The 11,883-nt window shown below is 42.6% G+C and overlaps 1 protein-coding gene across 1 annotated transcript; it reads right to left on the reverse strand.

The window, feature by feature from the left end:
- Positions 1–5,560: 5,560 nt before the first annotated feature.
- wnt9b (wingless-type MMTV integration site family, member 9B) lies at positions 5,561–11,632 on the reverse strand. The gene is made up of 4 exons (XM_063903503.1): positions 11,435–11,632; positions 10,568–10,821; positions 8,845–9,110; positions 5,561–7,444 (listed from the first exon to the last, which is right to left on the reverse strand). Exons 1-4 carry the CDS (start codon positions 11,518–11,520, stop codon positions 6,983–6,985), a joined length of 1,068 nt encoding a protein of 355 aa, XP_063759573.1. The 5' UTR covers positions 11,521–11,632; the 3' UTR covers positions 5,561–6,982.
- Positions 11,633–11,883: the final 251 nt, after the last annotated feature.

Genomic DNA, 11,883 nt, shown 5'->3' on the forward strand with positions numbered 1-11,883 from the left:
CAAAACAGCCAAAAGGCGATGCAAAATGACGCAAATGACCATCTAGAGATGCAAAAATACTACACAGTGTTGCAAATCACCTGTGAAGAGATGCAAAACAACTTCCAAAGAATGCTGAACATTTATAGGGAGATGCAAAGGGACTAAACAGAGCCGCAAAACAACAAAATGACAAATGTACATGTTTTTTGGTTTCATTTAACTTTATGTGTCCGAGAGCATGTATTTCTGTCGTAATCTGTTCACGGCTGATTTGGCATTACAATTAGTAGCTGTTCATTCATTTTATATCATATAGCAATATTTGTAGTTGTTTATTTGGTATTAATTTATTGCAATTTGGTTTAAGAGACACCTCACCCAATGAGAGAAGGTAGACATGATTCTGTTTCTGATCAGAGCCTTGTTTTTCCTGCTTCTGTTCTCTCTCGCCAGCTTATTTTGTCTGACTTCAGAGTGATCATACAGCTGTCAGACACTCTTTCTCACACACACACACACACACACACATACACACACACACACACACACACACACACACACACACACACACACACACACACACACACACACACACACACACACACACACACACACACACACACACACACACAGCCCTGTGGCCATACCACCTGGGACACACAGACCTCAGTGGATGAGAGATGCCGTCCACCCCTGCGGTTGTGTGACGGCCCAGCCTGAACTGGAACACAAACAGCAACAAGCACCACATCGTACTCACCCTGCCCCAAAGCTTCCTACTCACAATGCACCTACTCACAACCACACAGGTTCAAGTCATATTTGTATGTTAGCCAGAGTTTCTCTAAGCTCCACAGTTAATAGATTTTGAATCTGAACCCTTTAATGACTGAGGATTTAATGGTTTCTTGACATAAAGCCTGTTGTGTAGCTGATGGTATTTTGAAAACAATCACAGCAACATTCCAGACTTTTTCCCAGAGATGTTGCTGGTTGAGGGAACACATAGGTCTTCCCTTTATCTGTGTTTTTCTTTATGGGATATTGTTGATCTGGCAAAGTTTTGTTGTGGTTGTAATGGAGGTCAGTGCGTGTTTGTGTGTGGGTGTGTGGGTGTGTGTGTGTGTGTGGGTGTGTGTGCAGCTGAGAGAAAGGCAGAGGAGTGCGGAAAATTGGGCATTGGGAGTCAGTTATGAGGGTGCGTATCATGTCCTATCACAGCGGCTGCTATGTAAACCCTATTTTTTGCATTGCAGGTGTCTGTGAAGTAGCATGGGAACAGTTTCCTTCAAGAGTTTCCCAGTGGGGGTGGGGGGGTCACCAGGGACTGGTCAAGAGTGATGCCAGTAAACATTTGGTGTGGAATCCAGTCACAACACTGTGTGCTGTGTGCTGCCCCACCTACTGCGTTATGCTTCGTCTTTCTATTGTTAACCACATCCCTTTAACCTCCAACTCGCTTTTAAACATTTTCCACCAAGCTGGGCAAGAAGTTTTTAGTGAAAATGTTTATTTAAAATGTTAATTTACTATTGTGTAACACAGTGATTCCCAGTGTGAGGTCTGTGGCACTCTGCCAATGCGTTGGTCAAAAGTTTCTAGATTCATTAACTTGTGATATATTTATTCCATGATATATAACTTTTTATTTTACAAAACCTTTATGATTATAATTATTATGATTATTTTTTTTTACAAAAAGAGGCTTTCAAAGTTCTTTCATGGATTGTGTTTTAATATACAATAACAAACACGTATTCACCAAAACAAAAACACTTTCTATCAATGTTTGACTTTTAACCTCTCCAGTACATTATTCTTACTTTATTTATTTCTATTTTATACATTTGTTACCGTTGTTTGTATTTGTGCATATTAAATGATGTGCAAGAATGGAGGCCACAGTGCCAGGTGATGTCTCTTTATGAACAGAGTAAAGATGTAGCAAAGTTAAGTTTCACAATTGAGAAATGAGTTGAGGCGTCTTTTGATGAGTTGATCCATCATTTGGTCCTTCAACGACAGACTCAAGACTCTGAGAAACTCTAGCACTGAAATACACATTTCATTCTCACATGTACACAGCTAATGTATAGCAGGTGTAACGATAACCATCTCCACAACAAATTAAGACTTTAAAATCTTGATTTGTCAGCCACCATTGATGGGAATTTCATGAATTCTGCAATATTTGTTCATAAACCAAAGTATTGGTCAAATATAATTTTGACCTATTGATGGCGCTAAATGAAAAGTCACTAGTCAGTAGGATTCATTATCTGGGAACCATGAATATCTGTAAAAAATGTCATCACTATCCATCCAACAGTTGATATATTTCAGTCTGGACTGGCATTACGAAATGCTGTCACAATTTTCAGAATTTATTTTAGTTCGACTAACAGTCTAAAACCCAAATATATTTTGTTGAATTCATATAAGGGTGTTGTTGCAAAGGAACAAGTGTAGAGACATTGGAAGTATATATTTGGGGCATTCTGCTTAAAATACAGGTATACTGTTATCTCTCCATGTTTTAGAGGCTAGACTCTGGCATCACAGGGTGACAATAACTAGTTTTGTTCTAAAACATCTATCTAATTTTCCCTTTCTTGTCCTCAGGTGTAATTTCATAATCTCAACCCTGCTAGCCACCATCCCAGTCCACCCCGGCCTCTGCGTTAGGCCCCCCCATAGAGGTATGCACTCAGCCTTGTCGTAGCTCTAGGCAGTGCATGTTCTTGTTGTGGGTTGAGCAATTGCATTAGTCATTTCACATTCCAAATTCCTACCCCATGCCGTATTCACAACTCTGCCTCTCTGCCTCTCTCACCTCTTCTTCTGCACCAAATCTGTTTCCCTCCTCATCTTCTTCATCATTTAATGTTTTCTCTGTGCCGTGTCGGAGTGTTTGTGGGGATTAGGCCCCGCGCTGATGCTATCTTAGCACCTTCTCGTCAGAGACGGAAGTCGTGTAGGGTGTAGATGTTTGACCCGAGGCTCACAGGTTCCGATTACAGGAACGGCGTGGCGCTTTGTGTCCTTGAGCAAAGTATATAAGCCTTCAACGCTTCAGTTAACATCTACTGTTCTTACACAAATGAGTGATGTATAAACCCGAAAGCTATGTATGTTGCTGTGGATAATGTCTTTTTTTTGCCGAGCAATGCAAATATAATATACATCTCATAAAAAAGCCTCAGCAGCCCTGGTGTCCCAATTCATCTTCATCCATCAGAGCACCGCCGCAGCATAGTAACCTTTACCTGAACCAGGCCAATGCAGACACAAGGGATAGTGTTACCATACAGCGTCACAATACTTTCGTGTCAGAGAGAAGCCCCAGCATACAGCAGGCTGACTGCCCGCACAGGAGAACCCGACTACAAACACACGCTCCCATATCACTCCTGCTGAAGTGACCACAGGTGTGCACATGGCAAATATGCACACACACACATATGCAAAAACCTTTCTGCCCTCACCTGTCTGCTGTCAAGACTTTTTCAAACACACACTCAGAGGAGCTTGCATGTTGCACCCCTGCTCCGACCAACCCCCCACCCCGCTCAAAGCAGCCACCCTCAGGGCTTGTGCGTGCGAATCCGGCTGTGGACTCAGCAGCCCCCATCATTGCACCCCCTCCACTCAGAGTAGTGAGGGAAATGAAGGCTTTAGGAGTTCATTATAAAACAACAGCAGCAGCAGGGGATAGGCCTCCCGGTGCCACAAACTATCCCTTCTCATCCCTCCATCCTCATCTTTTTCCTTTTTGGTCCTCAATATCTCAACCCGGTCCACCCCGCTCTCTGCGACACACTCCTCTCTCTTATCCCACCGCGGCTTTATGAAAATACAGCATTCATGTTGAATAAAGTTAAATATTGATCCGCAATATTATAATATGACGAGTTAATATAGTGAGTCAGTAGTCTCGGCATATGAACTTGGATGACCTGACGGATGACGCACTTGTGAAGCACTGAACTGAAGATTTCAACGTTATTGTCCAAGAGGGGAAATTAATATTGAAGCAAAGGATAAAAGCGTGGGTTGATATTGGTAATATATTTCTTTTTATTAGATAGACAAAAGCATGTTGTTGCTTTCCAGTTAAAACCACATTTCTAAAAAATGTCCACTTTTGGTGAGCCAAGTAAAACAGCCCTTTTTCCAGCTTTGTAACAACGTATTGTTCAGGTTTGAAATGTAAAACATTTTAATCACCACGTTGTGAGATACATGTTTGTACCCTGGAAAAATGTGATTTTTTGCTTTTTTTGTTTTGGTCACAGTTTAATAACCTAAAGAAAAGCAAACATTCAAAGTTATTCGATTTATGTGTAATTGACATTTTTTTAAATTTAAAGCTGCAACGATAAACCTACTACTCTTTCTGGTAAAACACACCAAAAGAAATTGCCAGCTTGATAATAAAATTATCGTTAAGGTAATTTTTCATTAAAAAAGTAGCAGAAAAGGCTATTTTGGGCCTCAAAATATATAGATTTTCAGGTTTCTCTGCTTTCTATAATATTTAACTGAATATCTTTGAGCATGGCACTGACAAAAGTGGACATCTTAAAACAACATGATACTTTATAGACTGTTAATCCAGGAATAATTTGCAGACAAATCAATAATGAGAATAATCATCAGTTAGATTTTTAGATACACATAGAAAGCTTGGTAAGGATTCTCTCTTTAAATGAGTCAAACCTTCCTTATTACTCCTTGTCTTATAGCTGATGTTTTCCCTCATGTAAGCAGTATACTCATCACACTGAGAGATCATTTGCTCCAACAATATAGTAAACTGTGCATCCATTGTACGGTTTTTAATGTTATTAAACCTTTGAGAATCAATTTAAATGGTCCTATAATTCACTGCAATACTTGGGCGCTCATGTTGATGTTCTAATAAGGAATAATAATGTGTAATCATAGTAATTAGAGAGCAACATCAAAAGCACCAGAGCACACACTATAAATACCTCATACAATAGCCCTCTGTGTGCTGTACGTTCACTGATGCTCTGCAAATGAGTGGAAAAGTTATGATTCAGGGATAATAGCGTGTAAACGGCTCTCATCGTCAATCTGGTGCAGCCCATGGTTACTTTCTAATGGTGAAATGGGGGTCAAACGCTCGGTTAGACAGCATTCTCCCAAGTCATCATCTTTTTCATCATCGTCATTACGATTGTCATCGCGGTTGGTGTGCTGGCTAGAGGCACAACACCTGTATGCGTGCCAAACACACACCCACCCACCCTGTGCCTTTTACCGGGCGGTTAAAGGGTGATGCATCGAGACCACAGGCCTTTCAGATGAAAAGGAGGGCAGGGCAGTATCAGCAGGAAGTGGTTTTGCTCCATAGGTGCAGGGCGCAGAGTTTCAGGCAGGTGTATTGCACTCGCGTGTGGTGTGTGTGTGTGTGTGTGTGTGTGTGTGTGTGTGTGTGTGTGTGTGTGTGTGTGTGTGTGTGTGTGTGTGTGTGTGTGTGTGTGTGTGTGTGTGTGTGTGTGTGTGTGGAGGTGACCACCTGCAGCAACTGAACAAGACACAACACACACACTTACAAATGTATGTCCATTTATTTATTTTAAATAAGAACGTAATGCAACAAGATACAAAAAGAAAACGGTTTGGAGATGTGTTGAAGCAAATTCAAAAGAACAGTACAAGGAAATCTAAATGATGATCTTTAAACAAATGCAAAGGACAGGACATAACTCTGCATAGCTCATAAATCTTAATGATATTTGCCAAAAGATGAAGTGAGGTAGAAAATTATGATTCCATGTTGTCATAAGCCTGGAGCCCTGACATGAGTTATATTCATATCATATATAAAGTTCAGAATCACTCAAACAAAACACCAACTAGCCAATACAATGGGTGCACTTATGACCTGCACACATGGACTTGTAAGAGAGTATAGTCTTGGATGTAGGGATAAGTGAGTAAACACGGGGACTTACTTTAATTAGCATTTAGGGAAAATAAGGAGCACGATTAGCCCACTTCAAAGGCATTTAGAACAAAGATGTGGCTAAATTAGACTCTGAAGACTAAATAGTTCAATTTTAAACTTGAAAGCATAGCATAGTGCATGCTTTTATAAATAGAGAGGAGAAATTAAACATTCTTTTTGGCCGTGTTTTTCAAAGACAGTGTCACTATTACCCCGGGTATTTCCTTTTGTTCTGTTGAGCACACATTAGGCTACATGTAGAGATTTCCATAGACATTTCCATAAGAGCAACTGAAAACCCAGCTTGTTTTTTTACACAATAACCCTGTTTAAGCATGTTACAATATATTTCAGCGGCACCCCTCAAAGCTTCCAGTGATTCAGTTTAAACATATACTTTAAATATTTCTTCCATGATATTTCTTTTTATCTTTGTATCGCATTGTATTGCATACGTAGCAAGAGCAATCTAAGTGCTTTTTTTTTTTTTTTTTTTAATCAAAAATGAACTCCTAAAATGTCTCCTCAGCAGGCAGAAAGACAGACAGGTGGTCTCTCTTTAACGCCATGTTAACCTTAGTGGCAATTATTAGAAGGTTAAGGTATAAAGCAGCAGTACAACAGTGACTGATACAATAAATAGTCAAGTGGAAGGGGCCGATGCAATAACAATACACAAAGTCACCGTTAGAGGGTTTGACGTCGCAATGCTGGTGACATCCAGTCCAAGTTTTAAGAGCTCAGTCCCAGAAGGAAAGGGATTTCAGTGCATCCAAAGAGTTTCAAAACATTCTAACTTACAGGAAAGCTGCTGCGAATCAATTCGGTGACGATTAGCAGAAAAAACAGCAATATCATAACGTTACAAGTGTATATTCCTCCCCAAATTACATGCAGGTCAGAATGGAGATTTGCATAGACATGCTCTGGTGTGAGATCCCTCAGTGAATTGGAGCTTATAGTTCGGCCACGTCAATATGTCTCTTTCACGTTTCTGTTCCCAATGGATCATTCTACTTTCTTCTATGCACTCTTGCAGGTGTAAACCTCCTCCTCCCTCACACACGTCTGACACTCCACGTGGCAGCACCAGCGCACCTGGCAGTGGCAGGACAGGCTGGTGAGGCGCATGGCTGTGTCGTAACCCCGTCCACAGCACAAGCTCTGACAGCTAGTGTCTTTGGCGCAGGACCGGCCCCCCGTACCCGGGGAATAGCGTGAGGGCCTGCAAAAGCTAGGGGAGTCCTCCAGGAAGACCAGGTCAGTAGTGCGGAGGCTCTGGCCGTGGCGCCGGGGCCCCGCCAGCTCCGTCTCCCCGGTGGCTGCGTTGGTGACACTCAGCACTCGCACTGCGGTGTCGTACCTGTACTTCAGCAGCCGTCCAGTGTCGTGGAAAGGAGACAGCTGCTTCCAGCAAGTCCGTACAGCACAGGAGCCGGAGACACCGTGACACTTGCAGGTTGTTTTCAGCCCGCTCTTCACTGCCTGAGATGGGAGAGAAAAAAGCAAGGGAGGGGGGGGGGGGGGGGAAATGCAGAGATGTCAGTTGGTTCAGCTTGATTCATTACCTGGCCTCTTATCTGGGAGGTCTATCTGGACTGAGGGAGACCGTTTCCTGAAGAGTGGGTAGGGGGTTAGGGGTGGTGGTCTGCGGATCCTGCGCCTTTAGCCCACCTCAGTCAAAAATGTTGACATAATGGATTGAGGAGGACTGCTCAGAATGTCGTATTTCATTTTCCTCACATTTTTCACTTGGACAGCTCTTGCAATTTTTTTTTTTCTCAATGTGTTGAAACTAGCTCTGTCTGCTTCTCTCCTGTCTCTCTTTCCTGAAGCCCGAGGCATAGGTGACAAACGGTGCAGACAGTGGAATCTCTCCACCCTGTTCTTTGTACATGCCTGCTCATGGAAAACATTGATAAGAATTTCTGCGCAACAAGTGCCAAAAGAAATGCAGCGGTGGTTGTGCGACGAGTTTGGGTTAATAGTTCACTGAGCTTGATGGTCAGCGATGAGAGCGGATCACTCAGCCTGAGAGCTGCTGTTTTGACGGAGGCCAGAGACAGGTCACACACAGGGAGCCAGAGGGGGCTTCTGGTTGAAAAGTGCTGCTCAGTTCCTCCCTTTGCAGGTATGAACCCCTCAGGGGTTCAGAGCACCATTACTGAGAGGTGAGAGGGGCGCCAAACACCTCATGTTGTTGTTCACACAGTCTCTTCTCGGCCACATTGGTGTAAAGTGAGGAAAACATTTAACTCAGTAAAGATGAGATAAGATAGTTCCCCCTTCCTGTTTTTTTTCTTTTTGTCTCCACTGGCTCTACCTAGATGAGAGCTGCAGGACCCCGGGGCCTGCTATTTCAGAGCTACACAGTGGTGGTTATGAACATTAGGTGGATTTATGAAGAGCACTGTGATCCAGTAAGTGGAAAAAAATGCTCGCTCGTATATTAAAAAGAGGCCACAGTTATAATCGTTCTCTCCGACATGAGACCTTTAATTTTCTGTAGGCCCGCACAGCAAGCTTTATCATGTCTGAGAACACCTGGCTCCGATGATCCCACAGCCATGTTGTCTCCCTGCTGCAGCGCCTCACCCTCTGTGTTATCCACCAACCGAGGCCAACAACAGCAGAAAATAAGGGGGTGTTTGTCTGGCTGGCACTGGGAAAAATATGCAGGTGAGGATCGCAATCCTGTATCCTCTGATGGCGCAGGAGGTATAATTGTGAAGTAAAATTGCAGCCCAACTAATTGAGCTCAGGTATAGGTGATGTTTGCAATGCCTCGGGAGGAAACTTCACCAAAAAGGGAGAGGGCAGCTGTGTTCAGAAGCACATGCGATGTCATATTTCTAATCTTTTTGGGGTTTATTTATAACACTTACCCGAATTCCAACATTGATGTTGTGGGCGTCGACTTGAGCCCTCAGGTCTTTGCTGACCTTCTTTTGGCCGAGGAACTTCTTGAGAAATTTGGTGCTATATTTCAGGTTGTCACCGCAGACCCCCCACTGCCACGCTTCCCGATGCTGGATACCTGGAGAGTCGTCACATGTGCACCTCTCCATTCGACCTGAGCTGCACGCTTTGGCGAGTGCATGAGTCAGCGCCGCAGAGGACACTGCCAGTAGGAAGGCAGTCTCCTTGAATGCTGGGACAGATATAGGAGAGATTAGAACATGCTGTGTAAAAAGTGATGCACACCAGTTTGTCTATAGGACATTTCAGGGCTACATTTACAGAGCTTTGAATGCAAGTTGTGGCAAGCCTTCTGAGGGCCAACTGTGTATAGCTTAAGGGATTAATTCATGGCTTACAATCATCAAAAAGGCTTTAAACTAAAATGTTTACAGAGAGCTCACTACGTTGTCATGGTTTGCAACAACTTCAGCATTATTCTGCAAGTTTTCTGGTGTCATAATTCCTCTTCTGACCTTTCCTTTTGGTTACGCACTGTTATTTGCCTCACCAAGAGCCGTCACCAGGGTATATTTTGATACAATTAATTATTATTTTGACTGTGAAGGATTTTCCCAGATGAAAGTGGTTTAATCATGCCACCCTTTTCCTCTGGGAATGGGCGCTTTCCCGGGATAAAAATAACCACAGGGCTTGAGTGCTTGTCCACCGCACCACATTTCTTGGGTTTCTACTCCCTCATTACCTCCATGCTGACCTGTTCATGTTCTCCCACACACTGATATCCGTATGCATAAAGCATTTTCTGTGGACAGCAGACCTCGAGGGGACATGAGCTATATCCAATATGTCGATTAACACTGGTATATCTTTTCTCCCAAGTGAAGCTAATCAATAGTTGTAGCATGTCATGGAAAAAAGTATTTAAGTACACAACCTTTGGAAAACTTTTTAAGGGGAGATATGAAGTCAAAGGAGTGTGAAGAACATCTTAATAAACACAAAATACAGTTTAAAAAGGGATTTAGAATTGTCACCTGTTGTTGATACAAATGTTTTGAGGTTACAACACTCTAATAAATAATGAAACATATATCTCCAAATGAGTAATAACGTATTGCTATGTTTTAAAATCAGCGACAGAGAGGAAGCAAGGCAATAAGTAAGGCATTAACAACACAACATTTTAAATAAATCATCTAAAAACATTACATTTTTAAGAGATAGGCATAACACGTTCACTTCATACTGTTTTCCATGAGAATTCCTATTTTAGCTTTATGTTAACCTTATCCCTGTGTTGACATGAGACTTTTGAGTCACATCAGTACAAATATTTTATTAAAGTTAGACAACAATAATGTTTGATAACTGTCTCCTGGCGTGCCTCCAAACTTTCCTTATATCTCAACTGAAGATAAACAACTGCTTATTATATATTTTCAATCACTGCTTGTCTGTCTCACTTTGTTTTTGAGATAAATTGCATTGCCATCAGCCTCAAGGTACAGACCGCCAATTTTGTCCCCCAATCTCAGCTGAACAGATGTAGAGCATACTGCATGTCATCTAACTGAGGGTTGCAGATTTAAAAAGACATCTGGCAGCTGTGTCACTCGGGAAAAATAAAGATGAACTGAATGGTCACGAGTTCCTTCGGAGTTAAAATACTTGGAGTTTGAGGCTCACCTCTTTTCAGGAGGCTTCCCCGACCGTCCAGGCTGCAGTTCCAGCGCTCGTTCCTGAACTGATAGCGACACTCCAGGAGGCTGAGGCGCACCGACTCCCGCAGCGTCTCTGCCAGACCCGGCTCTCTGCGACACAGCCTCTTCTGCCGCCGGGTCAGAGTCATCTGCTCGCACTGCTTCAGATAGGCCTTGCCTGTCAGAGGTTCATTGGAAAACGGACCAGGTAAAAATACCAAGGGTTCCCGTCCTGTCAGCCTGGGAATGGAAAGAAAAACAAATCAGGTGAGTTGCATTCATTTGTAGCATTTGAAAATGAAGTATGACTATACGATCTAGGGGATATTTTTTCCAATAATAATTCCACAAGTTACTTTATACCAAAAGAAAGCTTTACGCTGTGTACTCCTCTACTACCTTGCTTGCCACCTGAAAATGTTATTTCATCTTCCCATAAATAAAAGGTAAAATAGAGATAATTTCTTTAAAGAAAAATAAATCGATATCAGTTTTTGAACTTATTCATAACAATACTGTCAACAATACAAGTCCATGTTAAAACGTTAACAGTAATGTAACAAACTCAGACCAATAAAAATAGCGTAAAAATGGCCAAATAACTAATTTAGTTGAAATACATCTTAAATAACAATGTTGATGACAACTCGACACATCGGAATGACAGTTAAAAAAAAAACGACAGCAGTTTTAAACTACACAAACTTCACCTCACTAGATCTGCGCAATTACGCGTGCGTAATTTAGCTAAAGGTTATAATGGTTGGCGTGTTGTTATCTAAGGGTTAAAACAACATGGCAATCAATGAATGTGTTTTGCAGAAGTAAAAAAAATAAATAAACATGAGCTGACCCAAAATAAGCTGCAGCGTGCGAGAGGAGGATGCAGAGTGCAACGAGTCGCAATAGGCAGGCGGTCCGTGGGAGCCTGGAGCGCATGGTGCCGGGTTGGCGCTGCTCTTCATCTCGCTGATTCTTCAACGGAGAAAGTCTGTGCCGTCTGGTCGGCGCACCTCTTTAAGCGGCCCCACATGCACTCAGACTTTCAATCCTCTGCACCAGGCCCAGTGGTCCGCTGGGAGGCAGGGACCTTTGGGGAATATGGGAGGGGGGGGGGGCATCATCCTGCTGCACCCTCATTGGATTCTCTCAATATTGTTACAGTATGTTCCCTCCCACTGTTACGCCACCCAGGTGGACAGGGCTTCAAAGTGTGTTTACCTGGTGTGATATTGAAAGCTCCAATACACCTGGGTACCTATCTATCATGTTCTCCTAACTGGCCATCCTGGTTACGCACTG

Source organism: Eleginops maclovinus, chromosome 16 (assembly GCF_036324505.1).
Source record: "Eleginops maclovinus isolate JMC-PN-2008 ecotype Puerto Natales chromosome 16, JC_Emac_rtc_rv5, whole genome shotgun sequence".
Classification (NCBI taxonomy): Eukaryota; Metazoa; Chordata; class Actinopteri; order Perciformes; family Eleginopidae; genus Eleginops; species Eleginops maclovinus.

Bases quoted from the DNA above. Each gene is read 5' to 3' on its own strand.
- wnt9b (XM_063903503.1), bottom strand. From the start codon at position 11,520: ATGCGCTCCAGGCTCCCACGGACCGCCTGCCTATTGCGACTCGTTGCA. The intron at 10,822-11,434 runs GTCAGCTCATGT...TTCCATTCCCAG, and splicing joins CACGCTGCAGCTTATTTTGG to GCTGACAGGACGGGAACCCT. The intron at 9,111-10,567 runs GTGAGCCTCAAA...TATCTGTCCCAG, and splicing joins GGGAAGCCTCCTGAAAAGAG to CATTCAAGGAGACTGCCTTC.